General features: G+C 43.9%; 1 protein-coding gene across 4 annotated transcripts in view; it reads left to right on the top strand.

Moving 5' to 3' along the window:
* Window positions 1–25,176, top strand: part of DNAI1 (dynein axonemal intermediate chain 1) — a 275,448-nt gene that overhangs the window by 190,394 nt on the left and 59,878 nt on the right. For all 4 annotated transcript variants that reach the window (XR_012158826.1, XR_012158825.1, XR_012158827.1 and 1 more), the window contains one exon: window positions 12,043–12,228. Coding sequence is in view for 1 of the 4 variants with exons in the window: in XM_073343359.1 (XP_073199460.1) it covers window positions 12,043–12,228 (186 nt within the window). In the remaining 3 variants the exon portion in view is untranslated. The remainder of the gene's footprint in view (window positions 1–12,042; window positions 12,229–25,176) is intronic.

Below are 25,176 nucleotides of genomic sequence, written 5' to 3'. Positions count from 1 at the left end.
AGAGCATCTCTGTGTTCATGAAATAAATTTGTAGCCTGCTCAGGTAACCCTCATCAATATGCAAACAGACCTACTGATACAATAAATGGAACTAGTTGCATAGTTGTAGGGCCAAACTCTTAAATTCCTTGGGTAAAGGGACCTGCCTAAACCATGCGGCCAAGTGCTCAGCTGGTGTAAAAATTCTTAACTCCATTAACTTGTGGCGCTATACTGATTTGTACCAGCTGAGGATCTGATCTCATGTGTTTTGTAAGGCACTGTGTAGCTTTAAGAAGCTGTAGAAGTATCTGGGACAGTACCCTGTGGTTGCCCTGGGAATGCTTGGGGACTTCTGTGCTGATACTGTTAAAAATAATCTTGTTTTAATAAAAATGCTTTCTGCCCACTCAGACCACACACTGCAGAATGACTGCCAGCTGCATGTGTGATTGACATTTATAGCAGAAGAACTGAAATAGCTCTTTCTTCTCCACCGCCGCACTGACAAATGAAGACTAGCCCTGTGTTTGGGAGCTCGCATCAGTTGGTCTTTATAGTTGGAAAGTTCGTGGCCTTGTTTACATTTCACCTGCTTCACATGTCCAACATTCTTCAGTGCTTGTCCCAGGCATTTTGCTGGTGCATGTGCGACATTCTGCTCGGGGTAACCAGAATTGTGAGCTCCTGCGTTACCCCTCTCAGCCTCAGCAAGAGAGAGTTTCGTGGCTGTTGTGCTGTGTCAGCTCCTGACACATAGCTTGTCTGCCTTGCCAGCAAACTCTTCGGGACTCTGTTACCCCAAACCTGGTCTTGTAGGTAACAATCAGGGACCCCCAATTTTTGAGTTCCCTAGCGATGTCTTCCTGCTGTGTCCAATCCCTCTCACTGGGCACTCACAGAAGTTATTAAGTTTGCTGCTCCAGAAGGAGAGAACATGTCCCAAAGCCTTGGGTCATGGAGGACTGACCCTCACCCCACCCCCAGTTTAATACACTGCACTGAGATAGTTTTGTAACAAAACAAGAATGAGTTTATTTACAAAGAACAGAGATGTAAGTGATAGTAAGTACAAAGGGAAGACAGGTGTGGTTACAAACTAAACACTTTTTCTTGAGACTAAACCTTAATTTCAGCAAGTTACAATCTCTGTCTAAACAGATTTCTCACTTACATTAAGTCTCCACAAACTCTTGTCTTTCAGGCAAAGAAGATCCAGCTTTCATAGGCTCATTGGGTGCTGTCCCCTTATTAAAAGGTCTTTTTTCTCTTCTATATTACTCAAAGTCCATTGTGTCTGCCTCAGGAGTCAGGAAGGCTTCCTGGGGTGAAGATTCTGTCCCCTGGCATGACTGTTAAACGGTCTTCTCTCCCTCTCATTTAGCTTGATGGCTGTGTTTACCTTATATGTAAATGTACTTCTATTGTCTTCTGCCTGAAACTAAGCTGCACAGATAGGTAAATACACATTCCTTTGTCAAGGGCAGGCTGGGTTCATGCTCTGCCTCCCAAGCATATTTTAAGAACATATTTCCAACGCACATTTATAACCCTTTGTACACAGTGATTTTTTAGGACCAGTGTGTCACCAGTTTACATGTGATACCTTACATGACACCGTTAAGACACATATTGTGACAACGGAGTGTTGGGACAATGACTGTGTCAGGCCTGATGTTTGTTACAGTATGGTGGGCCCTCTGCCAGTTGGCACTGATTAAAAAGTTTGTAAGCACCTGGAGGAAAATAGGGTTATAAACAATAGTCAGCATGTATTTGTCAAGAACAATTCATGCCAAACCAACCTAATTTCCTTCATTGACAGGATTACTAGTAGATGGGGGGAAGCAGTAAATTTGATATATCTTGTTTTTTGTAAGGCTTTTGACAGTCCCACATGGCATTCTGATAAGCAAACCAGGAAAATATGTTCTAAATTAAATTATTGTAAGGTGGGTGCACAACTGGTTGAAAGACCAGACTCAGTATCAATGGTTCACTATGAAACTAGGATGGTGTAACTAGTTGGGTCCGCAGGGATCACTCCTGGGTCTGGTACTAGTTAATATTTTCATGAATGACTTGGATAATGGAAGAGAGAGAGTGGTTTTCAAATTTGTAGATGACACCAAGTTGGGAGGGGTTGTAAGCACTTTGGAGGACAGGATTAGAATCCAGAACAACTTTGACAAATTGGAGAATTGGTTTGAATGCAGCAAGATGAAATTCAATAAAGACAAATGCAAACTACTTCACTTAGGAAGGAAAAATCAAATGCACAACTACACAATGGGGACTAACTGTCTAGTTGGTAGAACTGCTGAAAAGGATCTGGGGGTTATAGTGGATCAGAAACTGAATGAGTCAACAATATGATGCAGCTGCGAAAAAGGCGAATATACTGGGTGTATGAACAAGTGTGTTGTATGTAAGACTCGGGAGGTCATTGTCCCACCCTCCTCAGCACTGGTGAGGCCTCAGCTGGGGCACTGTGACCAATTCTGGCTGCCAGACTTTAGGAAAGCTGTGGACAAATTGGAGAGAGTCCAGAGGAAAGCAACAAAATGGATCAAAGGTTTAGAAAACCTGACCTATGAGAAAAGGTTAAAAAAAAAGTGGGCATGCTTAGTCTTGAGAAGAACAGACTGAGTGCGGGGATCTGATAACAGTCTTCAAATATGTTAAGGGCTGTTATGAAAAGGACAGTGATCAATTGTTCTCCATGTCCACAGAAGGCAGGACAAGAAGGAATGGGCTTAATCTGCAGCAAGGGAGATTTAGGTTAGATATTAGGAAAAGCTTTCTACCTATAAGAGGAGTTAAATTCTGGAATAGGCTTCCAAGGGAGGTAGTGGAATCCCTGCCATTGGAGGCTTTTAATAACACGTTGGACAAACACCTGTCACGGATGGTCTAGGTTTACTTGGTCCTGAGACAGCGCAGTGGGCTGCCGGACGTGATAACTTCTCAAGGTCCCATCCAGCCCTACTTTTCTATGATTCTACGAGTGACGATGAGTGGCTGTGAAGAACATTAAACCACCTCAGATATAAAATGTAAGGAAGCTATCTATCACAGGCATAGATAGAATGCAGCCCATCTTTTGTGTATGTATGTGATGAACACATACTGCAAGTTAATACAAAGCTTTCCAGACCATTTAGAATAATTATTTATATTCTACTGCAGTCTAACTTTAGGCAATTTAATTCTTAGATTCAGATTCTGCCCATGAACGTGACACAATGCTGAAATAATATATGGATCACGCACACAGCTTCTATAGTTTGATCACAGTTTCCCCCTATATTCCCTCTGTGTTCATTAGCTTCAAATGTTCCGTTTTTTATTTTGCTTAAGGCAAAAAAATAAAAAGCACAGGCTGAGTCTTGTGGTCATGGATTATGGCCAAGAATCCTGCCTATGGTGAGACCATTCATAACCTCTACAAACAGTGAGGATGAGAGTTAATTGCCATTATTGGGAGATAATGTCGAGTTAACACCAGGTCTTGAGTAACGGCCATTGTTCCCACTGGAGTTACTGTGAAATATACAATATCTTGCAATTAACTATGCAATGAACGTGTGTCACAACTTGATTAACATCATACATTTCTGGCCCAATCCCGAGGCTTTTAGTCCTTGCTCAGGCAGCATTCCTAATGCAGCCAATGGGAGTCGTTACGTGAGTAAGGTCTGTAGGATCTGGCCTTTCCTGTGTTCTCTTCCTCCCTGTCTAGGAGAGTTCACTTAGTCTTTGTACAGATGCACCACTGAGAGGAGAGTCCAAGCAGCCTTCTCCATCCCTTGCTCCCCATATATAGGAGTCAGACACCTTTGTAGTCCCTGCGCTCACCTGAATATGGACTGCTCCCTCCTAACAGGGAGGGAAGAAAGAGGGGCTAGGACCTCCTCCCCCACACCATCCAACAGCTGGCCAGCTGCAGAGGAGAGCACCCACTGTTCCCCGCCAGGAGAGTGGCAGTGGGTTCACTCACACACAGTGGTACTATCCCTGCAATAGTGTGGCTCTGCTCAACCCGCACACAGCCTACGCCTTCGTGGTACAATCTATCCCTCTGGTAGAACAGACTGTCTTGTGTTTTCCAGGGGTCACCCACTCCTGTTCTTTGCTCAGCAGGTAGCTCCCTCCCTGTTCAACTTTTTTTTAGTAATCACCCATTCCCCAAATTGGTTTGGTTTGGCCTTCTGTGATATCCAGCTTCTTCTTCAGACGGTTATGGCAGAGGTGGTGGAGAAATGAAGCTAATGATGTGCTGAAATAACATAGCTAAGGATTCTTCTAGATAAGGAAGAGAGGATGGAGTTAACTAACACATGAGAGCTAATCCTCAAACACTGAGAGCTAATCCTGACCTAACCATGATCTTTGTTCCAGATGCAGGTTAACACCTTTTACCTGGAGTTAGCTGGTTGTGGTTTTCATTGTGGTGTTTGGAATTGGTTCTCAGCTCTGCCAGACTCCCTGTGTGACATTGGCAAATCACTTTCTCTCTGTATCTTAACATCCCGCGCTGTGGCCCGAAGGCTTAATGTGATCCTGGGATGCGTCAACAGGGGAATCTCGAGTAGGAACAGAGAGGTGATTTTACCTCTGTATTTGGCTCTGGTGTTACAGCTGCTGGAATCCTGCGTCCAGTTCTGGTGCACGTTGATAAATGAGAGGCTTCAAAGAACAGCCCCGGGAACGATTAAAGGATTTGAAAACAAGCCTGATAGTGACAGTCTCAAGGAACTCAATCTGTTTAGCTTAACAAAGAGAAAGTTAAGGGGTAATTTGATGACAGTCTGTGGTACTTACATGAGGAACAAATATTTAATAATGGGCCCTTCCATCTAGCAGAGAAAGGCTAGAAGTTGCAGCTAGATAAATTCAGCCTGAAAATAAGGTATACATTTAACAATGAGGGGAATTAACCACTGGAACAATTTACCAAGGATCGTGATGGATTCTCCGTCACTGACCATTTTTAAATCAAGATGGGATGTTTTTCTAAAGGATCTGCTGTAGGAATTATTGTAGGGCAGTTCTATGACCTGTGTTCTACAGGAGGTCAGACTAGATCAGGGTAGCCAAATGTACTGACCCTCTGAGCTCCATAGAATTATCTTCAGAAGTTCGAGAGCCAGGTGTGCCAGCTGGGACTTGGGGCTTCTGCCCCACATGGGAGGCACCTGCCCCACTACTGCTGAAGCCCCAAGCCCCAGCAGGTACTCCCTGCTGGCTGAAGCCTTGAGAACCCCTCCCTGCTGGGCAGAAGCCTCTAGCCCCACCACCTCACTGCAGGGCAGAAGCCCTGAGCTTCCCACCCCCCCACCAGTCTGGTAGGTGGAGAATGGTGGGGGGGGCCGGGGGGACTCCGTGAGCTGCACTTTAATTGTAAAAGAGCTGCATGTGGCTCGCGAGCTGTGGTTTGGCCACCCCTGGACTAGATGACCACAATGGTCCCTTGCCTTGGAATCTGTAGATCTGTAAAGTGGGCAGATAGTACTTTCTTCCTCCCACCCTTTGTCTCTCTGGTCTATTTCGATTGTAAGCTCTTTGGGGCAGTGGCTGTCTATCACTGGGTATGCCTCCACTACGGAGTTGAGTTGCTACACATGAGTGTCTCCACTGGACCCAAGGCTAGCTCAAGTGAGAGTCTCCACACAGCACAGGATAACTCAAACCAGACTTGAGTTACTGCATGCATAGGGGCTCTAGGCTTTCTGCGGTCACATCCCTTGGTTCTGAGCGCTGCACTAGTGGGAGCTGCTCTGTGAAATCCTTCACAGGTTATTGTCTGTCCTTTCTCAGCATGAGGGCAGGAGTGGCGTTAGCCTGGCAACTCCTTACCCTGCACCACAGGGTTATGTCTGTGTTCTGGCATAAAGGCATGGATCTCACGCACAACAATGACCTGTACCAAACCTCGATATTTGTGGAGTTCTCATTTTGGGAACAGGAGGGAGCTATAGGGTCTGAGATGTGGTGGAGGGCCTTTGGGACAGCAATTTGCTTTGCTAAGGAGATCACGGCGGCTGCATCGTGATGGGGGAGTGGAGACAGCTCATGCAGATTTTCGTGGCTGAGGAATCTCCTATCCTGGCTGGCAGTTCTGGAGCAGGGCCATTAGCACTCAGAGGTGGGACTGCATTGCCATATAGACGAGGAAGGACAAGCAGTGGGTCCAGAACTTTTGCCTGAGTAAGGCCAACTTCCTGGAACTGTCAGAGGAGCTGGCCCCAGCCCTTCAATGCCAGGATATTCAGATAAGACAGGCCATATCAGTCCAGAAGCAGGTTCCTATTGCTATCTGGAAGCTGGCCACCCCAGGCTGTGACAGGTTGGCGGCTATTCAGTTTAGCATTAGGAAGTCAACTGTTGGTGCTGTGGTGATGGAGGTTGTCATAAACATAGAGGGAAGGGTAACAGCCTTTATGTATGCAGAAGCATAAAATCCCTCCTTGGCAGCTATATTAAATCACCTTACCTGGAAGGCAGTAGTTCTCAAACTTTTGTACTGGTGACCCCTTTCACATAGCAAACCTCTGAGTGTGACCCCCCTTATAAATTAAAAACACTTTTTTATATATTTAACACCATTATAAATGCTGGATGAAAAGCAGGGTTTAGGGTAGAGGCTGACAGCTCGCGACCCCCCCATGTAATAACCTCGTGACCCCCAGTAATAAACCCCCAGTTTGAGAACCCCTGCAGAAAGGGGTTAATCAGCTCAAATAACCAAATTGGCACCTGACCAGAAGGACCAGTGAGGAATGAAGATACTTTCAAATCTGCCGGGGGGAGGATTTGTTTGTGGCTCTCTTTGTTTGTTCCCTCTCTGGATGGAGAGAGAGACCACTCAGGTACAACATCTCCTGAAAATATACCTGGAATGGATTCACCTAAAATTACAAAAATTGTAAGTAGGGCAAAGAAATGCGTTAGATTATCTTTTGTTTGGGCTTGTGAATTTTCCTATGCTACCAAGGTAGTTTTATTCCTGTTTTTGTAACTGTGAAGCTGAGCCCAGAGGGGAATCCTCTGTGGTTTAAATCTTTTTATTACCCTGTAAATTTACCGTCCATCCTGATTTTGTAGGTGTGATTCTTTTATTTTGTTCTTTCTAAATAAAGTTCTTCTTTTAAGAACCTAATTGATTTTCAATGTCCTAAAGACAAAGGGTCTGGTCTGTGCTCACATTGTTAACCAATTGGTTGGTATATTATTCTCAAGTCTCCCCAGGAAAGGGGGTGAAGAGGCTTGGGGGGATATTTTGCGGGGATAGGGATTCCAAGTGACCCTTCCCTGAATTTTTGTGTAAATCACTTGGTGGTGGCAGCAATACCACCCAAGGACAACAAAAGGAATTTGTGCATTGGGGAAATTTTAACCTAAGCTGGTAGAATATAAACTTAGGGGGTCTTTCATGTGGGTCCCCACACCTGTACCCCAGAGTTCAGAGTGGGGGGGGACACCCTGACAGAGGTTTCTGAGCAATTAAAGTTTTGCTTCACACACAGATGGTTAAGATTGGAAATGTCCATAAGAACGGCCATACTGGGTCAGACCAATGGTTCATCTAGCCCAGTATCCTGTCTTCCAACAGTGATCGTTGCCAGATACTTGAGAGGCAGTTTCCCTGTCCGGTGGGCGTACCATGGATTTATACAGAAGCATTATGTTTTTTTCTTTTTATCTATCCCTTTCCTAATGGTTCCTAACATTTTGTTACCTTTTTTCACTGCCACTGAACACTGAGCAGATGTTTTCAGAGAAATATCCACAGTGATGCCAAGATCTTTCTTGAGTGGTAACGGCTAATTTAAACCCCTTCATTTTGTATGTATAGTCATATATATGTGTGTATTACTTTGCATTTATCAACATTGAATTTAATATGTCATTTTGTTGCCCAATCACTCAGTTTTGTGAGATTCCTTTGTAACTCTTCTCAGTCTGATTTGGACTTAACTATCTTGAGTAATTTTGTATTATCTGCAAACTTTGCCACTTCTCTGTTTATCCCCTTTTTGCCAGATCATTTATGAATATGTTGAACAGCACTGGTCCCAGTACAGATCCTTTGGGGGCACCCAGCTGTTTACCTCTCAATTTTGTGAAAACTGACCATTTATTCCTACCCTTTTACTATCTTTTAACCAATTACTGATCCATAAGGGGACCTTCCCTCTTATCCCAAAACTCCTTATTTTGCTTAAGAGCCTTTGGCGAGGGACCTTGTCAAAATCATTCTGAAAGTCCAAGTGCACTATATCCACCGGGTCACCTTTCTCTGCATGTTTGTTAACTCATCAAATAATTCTAATAGACTATTGAGGCAGGATTTCCCTTTACAAAAACCATGTTGGCTCTTCCCCAACACGCTGTGTTCTTCTCTGTGTCTGACAATTCTGTTCTTTACTATAGTTTCAACTAGTTTGCCCGGTACTGAAGGTAAGTTTACCAGTCTGTAGTTGTCAGGATCACCTCTGGAGCCTTTTGTAAAAATTAGCATTGTATTAGCTATCTGCCAGTCGTTTGGTACAGAGTCTGATTTCAGCGATGGGTTATATACCATAGTTATTAGTTCTGCCATTTCACATTTGAGTTCCTTCAGAACTCTTGGGTGAATCCCATCTGGTCCTGGTGACTTATTGCTATTTAATTTATCGAATTGTTACAAAACCTCCTCTATTGACAGCTCAATATGGGACAGTTCCTCAGATGTGTCACCTAAAATAATGGCTCAGGTGTGGGAATCTCCCTCACATCCTCAGCTGTGAAGATCGATGCAAAGAATTCATTTAGCTTCTCCACAATAGTCTTGTCTTCCTTGAGTGCTTCTTTAGCACCTTGACTGTCCAGTGGCCCCACTGATTCTTTGGCAGGCTTCCTGCTTCTGCTTCCTTAAAAATTGCTGTTGTTGTCTTTTGCTAGTTGCTCTTCAAATTCTTTTTTGGCCTACCTAATTATACTTTTACACTTGACTTGCTAGAGTTTCTGCTTCTTTCGATTTTCCTCAGTAGGATTTGACCTTCAATTTTTAAAGGATGCCTTGTTGTCTCCAGCAGCTTCTTTTATTCAGCTGTGTAAGCCATGATGGCATTTTTTGGGTCCTCTTACTGTTTTTTTTATTTGGGGTATACATTTAGTTTGACCCTGCATTATGTTGTTTTTAAAAAGTTTCCATGCAACTTGCAGGTATTTCACTGTTGTAACTGTTCCTTTTAATTTCCTTTTAACTAGCTTCCTCATTTTTGTGTAGTTCCCCTCTTTGAATCTGTGGTGGATTTCTTTGGTATTTTCCCCTGTACAAGGATACTTAATTTAATTATATTATGGTCGCTATTACCTAGCGGTTCAGTTACATTCATCCGTTGAACCACTTAGAACTAACTCCGAAATTGGTCGCCCCTTGTGGATTCCAGGACTAGCTGCTCCAAGAAGCAGACACTAACTGTATCTAGAAATTCTATCTCTGCATCCCGTCCTGAGGTGACATGTACCCAGTCAATATGAGGATAGTTGAAATCCCCCATTATTGTTGCGTTTTCTGTTTTTGTAGCCTCTCTAATCTGCTTGAGCATTTCACAGTCCCCGTCGCCATCCTGGTCAGATGGTCAGTATCATATTCCTACTGCTATACTTTTATTAATCAAGCCTGGAATTTCTAGCCATAATGATTCTGATACAGGGTGAATCATTTTAAGATTTTTACTATATTTGATTCTACGCTTTCTTTCACATATAGTGCCACTCCCCCGCCAGCACAACCTACTCTGTCATTCCTGGTATTACCGTGTCCCACTGATTATCATTGTTCCCCCAAGTTTCTGTGGTGCCTGTCATATCAATATCCTCATTTAATACCTGGTACTCAAGTTCATCCATCTTAGTATTTAGACATCTAGCATTTGTATACAAGCATTTGTATAAAATTTGTATAAAATTTCTCACTATTTAGCTGTCTGTCTTCATGTGATGTATTTGAATATGACTTTTTCATCTGATTGTTTCTCTTCAGTCTCTACCTCTACCTTATCAACGTCTATCCTCTCCTCTTTACTAGGAGATAGAGAATCCCCATTAATAGACCCTCCTCCAAGGGATGTGTCTGTCTGAAGCATGTGCTGCTCTGCGCTTGTTGGCTTCACCCCAGTCCTTAGTTTAAAAACTCCTCTGTGACCTTTTTAATTTGACATGCCAGCAATCTGGTTCTGTTTTGGTTTAGGTGGAGCCCATCCTTCCTGTATAGGCTCCTCCTTTCCCAAAAAGTTCCCTAGTTTCTAAATCCCTCCTCTGAACATCATCATCTCAGCCACACATTGAGACCCTGCCATTCTGCCTGTCTAACTGGCCCTGCACGTGGAACTGGGAGCATTTCAGAGAATGCTATCATGGAGGTCCTGGACTTTAATCTCTTACCCAGCAGCCTAAATTTGGCCTCCAGAACCTCTAGCCTACCTTTCCCTATCTCACTGGTACCTACACGTACCACGACCACGGGCTTCTCCCCAGCACTGTACATAAGACTATCTAGATATCTTGAGAGGTCCGCTACCTTCGTACCCAGCAGGCAATTAACCAGGCAGTTCTCTCGATCATCACAAACCCAACTATAGATATTCTAATAATCAAATGCCCCATTACTATTTCCTGTCTCTTCCTAGTAACTGGGGTCCATTTCCCCAGAGGAGTATCCTCAGTGCAAGAGGATATCATGACATCATCTGGAAGGTGGGTCCTAACTATGGGATCAATTCACTCCGCTCCAGCTTTATGCTTTCCTTCCCTGAGACTTTCATCTTCCTCAAACAGCACAGAGGCTGTCAGACTGGGAGTGCAGGGGAGGTTTATTGGCCTAAGGTTAGAGAATATTTGTTAGGTGTGTCTGTCTGTCTCTCTTCCTCTCTAAACTCCCTTGCAAAACTCCACTGTTTGCTAGCTCCCCGGGAGTGTTCAACCCCCACGCCCTGCCCCAGGCTCCGCCCCTACCAGCCCCCAGCCCCCAAACCCCCATCCCTTCCCCGCCTCTTCCTGCCCCCGCTCCGCACCAGGCCCTGCCCCCACTCCACCCCTTCCCCCAAGCCCCCAAACCTGCCACACCTCTTCCTGCCCAGTTCTGACCCCTCCCCTGAGCGCGCCCCATTCCCGCTCCTCCTCCTCCGCACTAGAGCCTCCCGCACGCCGTGGAACAGCTGATTGTGGTGGGTGGGAGGTGCTGGGAGCAAGGGGGAGGAGTTGATCAGCGGGGCCACAGGCAGGCGAGAGGCACTGGTGGGGGAGGGGGCAGCTGGCTGCTGGTGGGTGCTAAGCACCCACTAATTATTTTGTTCTGTGTTGGTTCAGCGCCAAGCACAATGGGACCTGATCTGTGACTGGGGCAGCTAGGCCCTACTGCAATCCAAATAATACATAAGAATGGTGCAAGTTTGGTGATGTCTAGAGCAACAGGGTTCCTGCTAGGGGTTTGGGCTTAAACAGTTTTATAATGTGTATTTCAGTTTCAGTTCCAATGAAATATTCATTAGTATACTGTGCTTGTTCACATAATTTTCCTATTAATTAGTGTTTCATCTCTTTTTTATTGTGTTATTAAGGCCCTAAATATTGGAAAGCACTGCAGTAAAAGATAATCAGCATATTGGAAAACATTCCGGGGCTTGTGCATCACTCTGAGTACTGATCTGGGTTAGAGTCTGATTGCCTTGTTACTTCAAATATTTGAGCTGGGGATTAAAGGCCTATGAGGCTGGTAACAAAAGGTCCAGACCGTTCAAGTCAATTGGAGCTTTGCCATGGACTCCAGGGACCCCATCCGTGGTCTGTCTGCCAGAGAAAGTGATCAGAGCCCCTACACGCGTTATTTTCCAGGGCCTTGCCCTGTTTTAAATGGACTGTAGGAAGCAATCTTACCCTTGGCCTCAGCAGATGGATTTAGATGGGACCTAATAGATCCTTTGTCTTTCTGTGATTCTCTGATTCTTGTTTTTTGCAGAACGGATGTATTCGCTTGATTAATCCCTTTTGTGTTTTCTGCCTTTGTTTCCCCAGGCCCATGTGTTTGATCTGAGCATTAATAAATACGAAGCTATCTGCAACCAGCCTGTTGTGGCCAAGAAGAAAAACAAAATCACCCATATCCAGTTTAACCCCATCTACCCCATTATCATTATCGGAGACGACCGAGGCCATGTCACCTGCCTGAAACTCTCCCCCAACCTGCGCAAGATGCCTAAGGTAAGCAAGTGGTTAATTCCTCTAAATTTAAAGCACCGCATCGCAGTTCATAGGACACAGGAGACATAGGGTCTAGTCCTAGATCTGACGCTGCCTTGTTGTGTGGCCATACGCAGTACGATAAATCTCTGATAAATGGAGATTACTCACTTCTCAGTTGTGGAGTATGGCATTTAGAGTAGGTTAGTTTACCCACTTATTTTTTCCCCACTACACCACTGTCCTTATGCAGGTCACTTCCTCTCTCTGTACCTCAACTTCCGCATCTGTAAAATGGGGATAATGTTACTGAGCCTTTTTTGCAGAATACCTTGAGATCTACAGATGGGAAATTCTATATATGTGCTAAGTATTAACTAATGACGGTTGGGGAGTCGAGTCCCTGCTCTCTGTTACTGTAGGAGGAAGAGAGTTCAAATCCCTTTATGACAGTTGGGAGGATGCTTCATTTTACAAGGCAATAATCTCATGTGAGCAGGTGATTTCCTCAGTCTGCTCCAAACACAGGCTACATACACCCGTAGCACGTCAAAACCAACCCGCTTCCTGAGGTTTTGGTTTTATTCACAAATACTCAAACTGAGACAAAATAAAATATGGTCTAAAATGGCTGCTCCCAGGGATCCTCCCAGAGGATTGCACAGCTCAAACCCTATGTCCTCTCTCTCTGGAGAGACATTCCATCTCACTTATATCCAGATGAGGCAACAAAGTACCTCCCCTACATGAATCAGTAAAACCCACGTAACCCTTTCTCAGCAGGATCAATACCAGCTAATAGTGCAGGGTCCAGCAGGCAAACACTGCCAACTCTTATTAGAATAAATCTCTGGGTTTCAGGTGTGTAATCCGTCCAGTCAGGTCCTGGGCTGCCTTATACAGCACAGTCCTTCTCTGTCAACCCCCTACAATAATAGAACCCTATTGTCTCTCTTTTAATGGAGAGTTTTTTCCTTAGTCTCAGGTTTAGCAAAACAGACTCAAGAAAGCAATTTTGTTTAATAATGATGGTTTTACATTTATAAAGCACCTTTCTTCCATATGGATCCCAAAAGGCTTTACATGTTTTACTAACTGATTGTACTAAGGACAGTCTGTGGCACAAATGCAGAGTAATCTGATTGACTTTACTGGACTTCCCTGGACACTGGTGTAAATTAGATCAGAATCTCTTCCTATAGTAACATAACATCAAGAAAAATAGCAAAGTAGCAGTCCTGCTGGTGGCAAACATTATCAGGTGTCTGTGTGTCTAATCTATGTGATGCTACCGCAGAGAGAGACAAACCACAACCCCAGAACATAACATCTGAGAGCTGAAATTCATCTGGGCCCAGATCCTCAAAGGTATTTAGACACCTAACTCCCACTGCTTTCTCCAGGAGTTAGGCATCTAAATATCTTTGAGACTTTGGGCCCTCGTTCACAGCAAGTTTTTTACCTCTGGCTCCTCCTTTGCTGATTTGTTAGTTCTTCATTTGTAAACCATTGTTTCTGTTGCTGACGGTGTCTCCAAGATTGTTGTAAAATTCCACCAGACCATCAGCAGTGTGGGCTAGTGGAAATACCTCAAGCAGAGGCCACGCCGCAAAGAGCAAATTAATTGTTTAATTGCTTTGCGTACCACTGAAATGCAGCCAACTCTGGGGTTAAATGTGGCAGCCATTTAGCAGCGCACAGCAACACTATGGCGCAATTTGGAATGGAATCAAATGCCTGATTGTTCTAGCAACCAGCAGCATCCTTGTGTGCAGGTATTAATATTGAAAATGGCCTTTTTAAATCCTCCTTCTTTCTTGCTTTTCTTGTTCCAAATCAGCTTTCACAAAATCTGATTGTATGTCTTTTGCTAAATCTGATTTGCGGCATTTCATGGCTAGTTACTGCTGACTGAGGAATACAAAGCACCATTTTTCAGGCAGTCTGAGGTAGGACATAAGCAATGGACTCCTTTTTATAAGCTGTGATGTTATTAAGCTAGCCATCTGCCACTTTACCTGCCTTGTTGTATTTGAAGGGACATATAACACTGAATGAAATGTTTCTCCAAATATGAAGAGGAAAGAGTTTTATCAGGCATGATTTACAGGCAAGTACAATAGTTGATTTATTCACATCTTCTGTCTAAAGCCAGCTCTTAATTTAAAAGGATGAAATCCCTAATAACTAATGACACTCAGATTGAAATCCCTAATAACTAATGGCTACTGCAGATTAGGGTTGCCAATTTTCTAATCGCACAAAACTGAACACTTGTCCTGCCCCTTCCCTTAGGCCCCACCCCCCGCTCACTTCTTCCCCCTCCCTCTGTTGCTCGCCCTTCCGCACCCTCACTCCCTTGCTCATTTTCACTGGGCTGGGGCAGGGGTTTGGGGTGCAGGAGGAGGTGAGGGCTCTGGCTGAGGGGTGCAAGTTCCGGGGTAGTCCAGAACTGAGGGGTTCAGAATGCAGGAGGGGACTCTGAGCTGGGGCAGGGGATTGATGGACCTCTCCTCCAGGAATTTATCTAATTCTTTTTTGAACCAAATTATAGTTTTGACCTTCACAGCATCCCCTGGCAAGGAGTTCCACAGGTTGACTGTGCGTTGTGTGAATAAGTACTTCTTTTTCTTTGTTTTAAACCTGCTGCCTAATTAATTTCATTGGGGCACCCCTATTTCTTGTGTTATGTTGTGTCCAATGGGAAACACACCATTAAAGATCTTTTTAATCTTTTATTAAAAATACAGAAAAAAGGAAAAACAGCTGAAGCATTTGAAATGTAAAATATCAAGTCAGGCTTTTATTTTAACAACATCTCTTATTCTCTTTTCCTTTAACTATAGAGTTTTTATGAGGAAAACTTCCTGTCTGACAGTCACATTGATTGTATTAAAGATGGTAATAGCTGTCCTATTTAGGGAAATGGTTAGTTGAAAAGAGTCTGGAGCCCATGTTGTTGTTGTTTTGCTGCTGTTGTAGTCTGATTCCATTTCCTAGAAGACAAAACACGTTCTTTGTTTACCAGACGTGATCTTAACATGCTCCTTGAGTTATATCAGTAGGTCTTTTTGTCCATTCAGTCCTTCTGTCTCCCATTTGCCCTTTTTGCTATTTACATTCATTGTTACAGATTATTGTGACATTTTATGAACCTTTACACACATTTCAGCAATTGAGCTCACAACTGAGGGAGATCTCGGCTATCACAATAGGTCTTTTAAGAGTGCTAAGAACCATAAAATGAACTGAGGAACCCTGACCCTCAAATATCTGCTGTAGCCTCTAGTCCATCTTCTTGCCAGTCTAGTGCCTTGCTCTGTGCCTGGTTTCTGGTCCTGCTGCTGAAGTCATCAGTCTATTCTCCTAATTCAGACACTCCCTGTACACGACTACCTCAAAACCCTATTGAAAAAACTCCTTGAAACGTACTTTGAAAAGGACGTTACAAATAAGGCCAGCATCTCGTGTAGTAGTTGCATTCTGAAAGCATCCTGTAGTTTCTGCATTGACAAGTCTGCCTCACTGGCCTTCCATCCGTTCAGCTAGAAATCAGAGCATGCATTTTGATGGTGTTCCTTGTCTTCCTGTTCTGTTCTGTTCTGTCCTGTCAGAAACAACTGTCTTTGGCTCTTCTGTGTATATGCTGGTGTCCCTCTCCCTCTTGCTGGTCTTTGTGTGCACATGCAAGGTGGCAAAAGGGGGTTTGCGCTGATGTTTCTATTTAGAAGAGCAACAAAAATGATTAAAGGTCTAGAAAACGTGACCTCTGAGGGAAGTCTGAAAAATTTGGATTTGTTTAGTCTGGAGAAGAGAAGAGAAGACTGAGAGGGCACATGATAACAGTTTTCAACTACATAAAAGGTTGTTACAAGGAGGAAGGAGAAAAATTGTTCTCCTTAACCTCTGAGGATGGGACAAGAAGTAATGGGCTTAAATTGCAGCAAGGGCAGTTTAGGTTGAACATGAGGGAAAACTTCCTAACTGTCAGGGTGGTGAAGCACTGGAATAAATTGCCCAGGGAGGTTGTGGAATCTCCATCATTGGAGATTTTTAAGAGCAGGTTAGACAAACACCTGTCAGGGATGGTCTAGATAATACTTAGTCCTGCCATGAGTGCAGGGGACTGGACTAGATGACCCCTCGAGGTCCCTTCCAGGCCTATGATTCCCACACAGCTGGGACGTGTGCTCTTGATAGATAAGATTGGCAGCCTAACCATTTCTTTTTACAGATAATTCTTAATAGCCACAAGTCATTCCAAAACCTCTGTTTTTCTCTAAAAATAGTCTCATCGCTATCTGTTCCCCAGGCAGGGCTTGTATGATTTGGGAGGTTCTTTAGCCGTGTAGTATAGTTGGATTTCCAGGATGGAGACAACGGGGAGACACTGAGCAAAATTCAGCCCAGCTCCATTGAAGTCAAGGTTGAATTTAATCCAGTTTGTCTAATAATTAAAGCTAAAGCAGGGGACAGGAAGTCAGGACTCCTGGGTTCTTCTCCCAGCTCTGCAATTGTCTCCCTGTGTGTCCTTGAGCTCATGTTGCCAGCTTCCCTATCTGTAATCTAACATACAGGAGCGGTGTGCAGCTTAATTCATGTTTGAAAAACACTTTGAGATCCTCTGGGGAGAAATATTATTTATTGCTCCAGATTTTGCTCTCAGTAACATTAGTGCAGGTCCATTTATTAGCACTTTGCAGAACAAATAAGCAATGGGGTGAAATTTTCAAAAGCTCCTAAATCCCATTTTTAAAAGTGACTTTCATGAGACTTGGGGTACAATTTTAAAAAATATCCAAGTGACTTAGGAGCCCATCTCATTGATTTTCAATTAGACCTAGGCTCCTAAATCGCTTGGGTGTATTTGAAATTTTTGCCCAGGCTTCTATAACATGAAGCATTTAATGTACCATCTGGTGTAAATGAAGCATTCCGTGGATGGAAAGGGCCCTGCATGGCCACTGGTATCCAGTGTGCTAGAAAAATCACTGAGCCAATTCACCCAGTGTCTGTAGTAAGAGGCACTGGAAAGTATTTCATGCATGGAAAATCCCTCTAGAACTGAATAGGGATGAAACCAAGAGAGTTTGATAGAAATATAGTGGAGTCCTATAGGAGATATGTTCAAAACTGATGGAATTTAATAAAGTTATATTCTTCATATAGACAGGTTTCAGAGTAGCAGCCGTGTTAGTCTGTATTTGCAAAAAGAAAAGGAGTACTTGTGGCACCTTAGAGACTAACAAATTTATTTGAGCATAAGCTTTCATGAGCTACAGCTCACTTCATCGGATGCATTCACCACTGAATGCATCCAATGAAGTGAGCTGTAGCTCACGAAAGCTTATGCTCAAATAAATTTGTTAGTCTCTAAGGTGCCACAAGTACTCCTATTCTCCATATAGGATTTTTGAGCCATATATAGCAGGATATAATTGTCTAGTCCATTCCGCAGGATGGTTAAATGATAAGGTTTACCATTTTCTGTTAAAATCTGTAGGATGTGTCCATATGGCTTAGCTCTGATTATCTTATCCATTTATTTTCTGTGTATTGCACCGTAATTTGCTAAGGATTGTACTGTCTGCAGGGGCACAGGGCTGGCTTTACCATGAGGCGAAGTGAGGCGGCCGCCTAAGGTGCCAGACTGTGGAGGGATGCCACTAGGACCCAGAGTGTAGAAAATTGTGTCTGCTGCTGGTGCATATGTATTCTCTCTGCTCGAGATGCACAGAGATGGTGGAGTGCTGCGCTGGAGGAAGGAGGGCACAAGAGACATAACAGGCAGGCAGGAGAAAAGGTGAGAGGGAATAACAGAAAGCAGCAGGAGCTGCAGGGAGAGAGAGGAGGAGGAGCATCTGATGTACCTCTCTAGCACCCCCAGGAGCCTGGACTGATTAACCCCAGCTTCTCAGGGAGCTTCCTGTTTGCTGCTGCTTCCCTGAACCCACTTGAGAACAGGCAGTCAACTGAAGTAGTACGAGCCAGTTAGGCCCTTAAGACGCTGATATCTTCCCTCACTCAGGCCCTGCTACCAGCCTGCTTGTTGGTCCCCTTTCACTGAGTGTTGAGAGCCACTATAGCTGGCACAGAACAGCAGTCATGAGTGAAAGAAGAAAACGCCCCTCTGGGGCAGCACTCAGAAAAAGAAAGAAAGCAAAGAAAGCTTTTCTATCTAAGCAGGAAGGAGTTCTCCTGAGATACAAAGACACAAATGTTCGCAGTGAGCCTTCCGGCCCCAGTGAGGATGTGAATGGTGAGGAGATGCCTGATCTTCCAGTTAGTCAGAGTGCAGGTGACCTGGCAGCTACTGCAGCATCCATATCTCCATCTCAAATGGATATAACCATGCACATTCCTGAAGAAAAGGGTAGATCAGAGAAGGGTGTGGTGGTGGTGCAAGAAACAGCTGCTGCTGAGTTTAGTTCCTTAAGTCTAGATGATCCAGGATTGTGGACCCACTTGAGCAGTAGCCTGAGGGACTTCCTTGTACTGCATGGGCCACAGCAAGTTAAAAACTTCATGTTCCCCAAAGACAATGAAAATAGAAGTTTCCATCCAACACATTACTGGCGTGAAATCCCCAATGGTGACAAAGTGGAGAGGTCATGGCTTATGGCAATTAATTGATCTTTAAATATTCATGGTAAATAGGCCCAATGGCCTGTGATGGGATGTTAGATGGGGTGGGATCTGAGTTACTACAGAGAATTCTTTCCTGGGTATCTGGCTGGTGAATCTTGCCCATATGCTCAGGGTTCAGCTGATCGCCATATTTGGGGTCGGGAAGGAATTTTCCTCCAGGGCAGATTGGAAGAGGCCCTGGAGGTTTTTCACCTTCCTCTGTAGCATGGGGCACGGGTCACTTGCTGGAGGATTCTCTGCTCCTTGAAGTCTTTACACCATGATTTGAGGACTTCAATAGCTCAGACATAGGTGAGAGGTTTATCGCAGGAGTGGGTGGGTGAGATTCTGTGGCCTGCATTGTGCAGGAGGTCAGACTAGATGATCATAGTGGTCCCTTCTAACCTTGATATCTATGAATCTATTAATCTTATGTACTCAAAAACCCAGAATGCTGCATCCTGTTTTTGTTGCAAACTCTTCCAGTCTAATGTTCCAGCCACATTGGGTTCTATAGGAACAAAGGACTGGAAAAATCTGGCTAGAAATCTGGCATGCCATGAGAAGGCAGCAAATCATGAGAGAGCATTACACAGGTGGAAAGAGCTTGAGATGAGACTAAGGTTAAAGGCCACCATAGATGATCAGCATCAAGAGAAGATTGCATCAGAGTCTCTTTACTGGCAAAATGTTCTGAAAAGGCTCATTGCCATTGTGAGAATGCTTGCTACCCAAAACCTAGCACTGTGCGGCACTTCAGCTGTCTGTGCCAAAGAATGGAAACTTCCTTAAAATTCAGAGGATTAGCCATGTTAGTCTGGATCTGTAAAAGTGGCAAAGAGTCCTGTGGCACCTTATAGACTAACAGACGTATTGGAGCATGAGCTTTCGGGGGGTATTATTCACCCACGAAAGCTTATGCTCCAATACGTCTGTTAGTCTATAAGTTGCCCCAGGACTCTTTGCTGCTTTTCCTTAAAATTGTGGAGCTGATGGCTGAGTTTGATGCTGTTCTCCAGGAGCATCTAAGAAGAGTCACCACCCAAGAAATGTACACACACCACTACCTTGGGAAAAAATTCAAAATGAGATCATGCAGTTACTGGCAACAAAAGTCAAACAGAAGATTGTGGCAGATCTGAAGTCAGCAAGATATTACTCTGTTATTCTGGACTGCACACCTGACATCAGCCATACGGAACAAATTACTTTAATGGTGCGTTTTGTAACAACAGCAGAACCTAGTGAAAATGTCCCTGCAATGGTGACTGTCAGAGCATCTTCTAGAATTTATTGACATTGATGATACTACAGGAGCTGGTATGACAAATGTGCTTCTTAAAAAGCTGGAAGATACGGGACATGAGATAGCTGACATGAGAGGTCAGGGCTACGATAATGGTGACAACATGAGAGGAAAGAACAGAGGAGTGCAGACATGGATCTGAGAGTTAAACCCTCGAGCTTTTTTTGTCCCATGCAGTTCTCATTCATTGAACTTGGTGGTTAGTGATGCAGCATCAGCTTCTAGTGAGGCTGCTGAATTTTTTAATGTAATTCAAAGCATCGATGTATTTTTCTCTGCATCAACTCATCGATGGCAAATTTTGAAGCAACATCTGGGAACATCCTCTCTGACACTGAAACCACTGAGTGCTACACAATGGGAAAGTCGAGTGGAGGCGATAAAGCCTATCAAACACCAAACTGGGAAGATAGATGATGCCATAGTTGCCATTATGGAGGCTGTGACAGGAATTGTTCGTGGGAGAACAGTGGCAGAGGGAAATGGAATCACCAGAAACTTCAAATTTCTGTGTGGCTTAGTGTTGTGGCATGACATACTGTTTGAAATAAATATTGTAAGCAAGAAACTCCAAAGTGTTGACCTTGATATATCTGGAGCAATGGAACAACTGGACAAAGCAAAGTCATACCTACAGTCTTACTGGTCAGATGAGGGATTTCAAAACATTCTGTAGAGTGCACAGAAGTTGGCAGAGGAACTTCACACTGAAGCTATTTTCCACCTATTCAAGAATACAAGAGTCACTGAAGAAGAAGACATTTTGATTACGAGGCACAGGATAGAATATCATAGAATATCAGGGTTGGAAGGGACCCCAGAAGGTCATCTAGTCCAACCCCCTGCTCGAAGCAGGACCAATTCCCAGTTAAATCATCCCAGCCAGGGCTTTGTCAAGCCTGACCTTAAAAACCTCTAAGGAAGGAGATTCTACCACCTCCCTAGGTAACGCATTCCAGTGTTTCACCACCCTCTTAGTGAAAAAGTTTTTCCTAATATCCAATCTAAACCTCCCCCACTGCAACTTGAGACCATTACTCCTCGTTCTGTCATCTGCTACCATTGAGAACAGTCTAGAGCCATCCTCTTTGGAACCCCCTTTCAGGTAGTTGAAAGCAGCTATCAAATCCCCCCTCATTCTTCTCTTCTGCAGGCTAAACAATCCCAGCTCCCTCAGCCTCTCCTCATAACTCATGTGTTCCAGACCCCTAATCATTTTTGTTGCCCTTCGCTGGACTCTCTCCAATTTATCCACATCCTTCTTGAAGTGTGGGGCCCAAAACTGGACACAGTACTCCAGATGAGGATAATCCCATAAGAGACCCCAAACAACATTTCAAAGTTGAATTCTTTAACCAGGTGCTAGATTGTGCAATACAGTCAGTTGAAGAACGTTTCATGCAGCTCAGGGAACACAGCAGTATATTTGCGATGTTGTATGATATTCCAAAACTCCTCACTATACCTGAAGAAGACCTACATCAGCAATGCAGGGCACTAGAGACAGTGTTGACACATGATGATATGCGCGATATTGATGCGGGTGATTTAGGTGATGAACTGAAAGCCCTTTAAGATATATTTAATCAGGATCAACTCCAAAGGCTGTTCTGGAATATATGTGCACAAATAAGATGACCACCCTCTTTCCAAATGCTTTTGTTGCTCTGCGCATACGTCTAACACTTCCTGTAACAGTTGCCAGTGGCGAACGCAGCTTCTCCAAGCTGAAGTTAATAAAAACACATCTACGCTCCACAATTACACAGGAGAGGCTGGTTGGCCTTGCAACCATCTCAATAGAGCATGAGCTTGCCCAGACTGTGGACCTTCAGCAGGAAGCAGTTCAAATCTTTGCTGCCAAGAAGGCATGGAAAGCACCACTTCGATTATTCAAACAGATAAAAATGCCAGTGTCTACTATGCAGACAGGAAAAGTTACATTTGCTGTTCAGGCGTTTGAAAGTTAAGTGTTACTTAAAATTTGTGAACAAGGCATTTTAAGTTGTTCGTTCTCCTTTATTGGGATAGGTAGCAGAGCAGCACCATGAGAGGAGTAGAACAGGAAGAAGGCAGAATTGAGACCTTTCAAAGTTTTGGCCCAAGCGAGGGGGCATGAGGGTGTCATTTGAGCTCCCCGCCTCAGGTGCCAAAATGTTGTGGGCCGGCCGAGCAGGGGCAGGAGGCCATTTTGCATTCAGTGCAGACTCCTTCCAGAGGATACGCATGCTGCATGCTCTGCCGTGGAGACCACTCTGGCTTACCTAGATAATCATCTTTGATCTGAAAATCTAAAAAGAATCCTACAAAAAAAAAGGAAACTAAGTCAAATTATGAACAATGAATATAAAAACACAAGCATTTAGGGATAAAATAAGAAAGGCAAAGGCACAAAATGAGATTAAATTAGCTATAGAGATAAAGGGAACATAAGAACAGCCAAACTGGATCAAACCAAAGGTCCATCTAGCACAGTATCCTGTCTTCCGACATTGGCCAATACCAGGTGCCCCAGAGGAAATGATCAGAACAGGTAATCATCAAGTGATCCATCCCCTGTTGCCCATTTCCAGCTTCTGGCAAACAGAGGCTAAAGACACCATCCCTGCCCATCCTGGCTAATAGCCATTGATGGACCTATCCTCCGTGAACTTATCTAGTTCTTTTTTGAACCCTGTTATAGTCTTGGCCTTCACAACATCCTCTGGCAAGGAGTTCCACAGGTTGTCTGTGCGTTGTGTGAAAAAATACTTCCTTTTGTTTGTTTGTTTTTGTTGGGTAACAAGAAAACAGTCTACAAATACATTAGAAGCAAGAGGAAGACCAAGGAGAAGGTAGGCCTATTACTCAATGAGAGGTGAAAGACAATAACAGAAAATGTGGAAATGGGAGAAGTGTTAAATGCCTTTTTTTTTTCAGTTTTCACCAAAAAGGTTGGTAGCAATTGGACATCTAACATAGTGAACACCAGTGAAAATGAGGTAGGATCTGAGGCTAAAATAGGGAAGGAACAAGTTAAAATTACTTAGATTAAAGTTAGAGGTCTTCAAGTCAGCCGGGCCTGATGAACTACAGCCTAGAATCCTCAGGGAGCTGACTGAGGAGATATCTGAGCTATTAGTGATTATTTTAGAAAACTCATGGAAGACAGGAGAGATCCCAGAAGACTGGAAGAGAGCAAATGTAGTACCCATCTATAAAAGGGGAATAAGGACAACCAGGGAATTACAGACCAGTTGGTTTAACTTCAAAACCCGGAAAGATAATGCAGCAAATGATCACACAATCAGTTTGCAAAAGTCTTGAACATAAGATGATAAGTAACAGTCAACATGGATTTGTGAAAAAAAATCATGTCAAACAACCTAATAGCTTTCTTTGACAGAGTAACAAGCCTTGTGGATAGGGGAGAAGGAATATATGTGGTGTGTCTTGACTTTAGTAAGGCTTTTTATACTGTTTTGCATGACTATCTCATAAACAAACTAGGGAAATACAACTTAGATGGAGCTACTATAAGGTGGGTGCATAACTGGTTGGAAAACAGTTCCCAGAGAGTTGTTATCAGTGGTTCACAGTCAAACTGGAAGGGCATATTGAGTGGTGTCCTGCAGGGACTGGTCCTGTTTCCGGTTCTGTTCAATATCTTTATAAATGATTTAGATACTGGCATAGAGAGTATACTTATAAAGTTTGCAGATGATACCTAGCTTGGGGCTGGGGGAGGATTGCAAGTGCTTTGGAGGATAGGATTAAAATTCAAAATAATCTGGACAAACTAAGGACAAATGCAAAATACTCCACTTAGGAAGAAACCATCAATTGCACACATACACAATGGGAAATGACGGCCTAGGGAGGAGTACTGCGGAGAGGGATCACAAGCTAAGTATGAGTCAACAGTGTAACTCTGAGATGTATTAGCTGGAGTGTTGTGAGCAAGACACGAGAAGTAATTCTTCCGCTCTACTCCACGCTGATTTGGCCTCAACTAGAGTACTGTGTCCAGTTCTGGGCCCCACGTTTCATGAAAGATGTGGACAAATTGGCGAAAGTCCAGAGAAGAACAAGAAAAATGATGAAAGGTCTAGAAAACATGACCTGTGAGGGAAGATTGAAAAAATTGGGTTTGTTTAGTGTGCAAAAGAGAAGACTGAGAGGGCACATGATACCAGTTTTCAAGATTAAGGAGGAGGGAGAAAAATTGTTCTGTCTAACCTCTGAGGCTAGGACAAGAAGCAAGGGGCTTAAATTGCAGCAAGGGTGGTTTAGGTTGGACATTAGGAAAAATTTCCTATCTGTCAGGGTGGCTAAGCACTGGAATGAATTGCCTAGGGAGGTTGTGGAATCTCCATCACTGGAGATTTTTAAAAGCAGGTTAGACAGACACCTGTCAGGAATGGTTTTGTCGTGTCTTGAGAGCAGAGGACTAGACTAGAAGACCTGTCGAGCTCCCTTCCAGTCCTACACGTCTATGATTCTACTATTGTTCTCTGCATTTATTTTCCTAACCTAAATTGTAGTACGTCAGACCGAAAGGAGCTTTTTGCTCCTTGCCTCTGGAAAAGCATATCCAGCCAGTAGGCCACCAGTGCAGCCACAAAGTGGGTAGCGCTGGCCAAGGAGCGAGCATGCTTACAGAGGCAGTGGGATGTACTGAAACCCCTGGGGTACCACCACCTGCCATTCCTCGGTTGAATTCCCCCCTGGAGAGTAGCCAACCATGCTGACGGGGGGAGGTTTAATGTACATGTCTCTGCACTATGAGGAATAATCTTGCTTTAGATTCACTCACATCACTTATATATTTGAGTCTTCCTGGATGACCAGGTTTAAGTATGTTGAGACCTTCCCACTTGAGCTCAGATTCATTCTTATAAGGCCTGATCTGAGGCCCATTGACATTATTGGGAGTCTTTCACTTAAGCGGGCTTTGGATCAGGCCAATAGTTAGTGGATTTTTAGCACAACAGATCTTCTGGCGAAATGTTTTGCATCTTCTCCCATTGAAGACAAGCACAACTTTGCCATTGATA

This window comes from Lepidochelys kempii, chromosome 5 (assembly GCF_965140265.1).
Source record: "Lepidochelys kempii isolate rLepKem1 chromosome 5, rLepKem1.hap2, whole genome shotgun sequence".
Taxonomy (NCBI): domain Eukaryota; kingdom Metazoa; phylum Chordata; order Testudines; family Cheloniidae; genus Lepidochelys; species Lepidochelys kempii.
The sequence above is the reverse complement of the archived record's forward strand: the minus strand, read 5'-3'. Positions and strand labels throughout refer to the sequence as shown.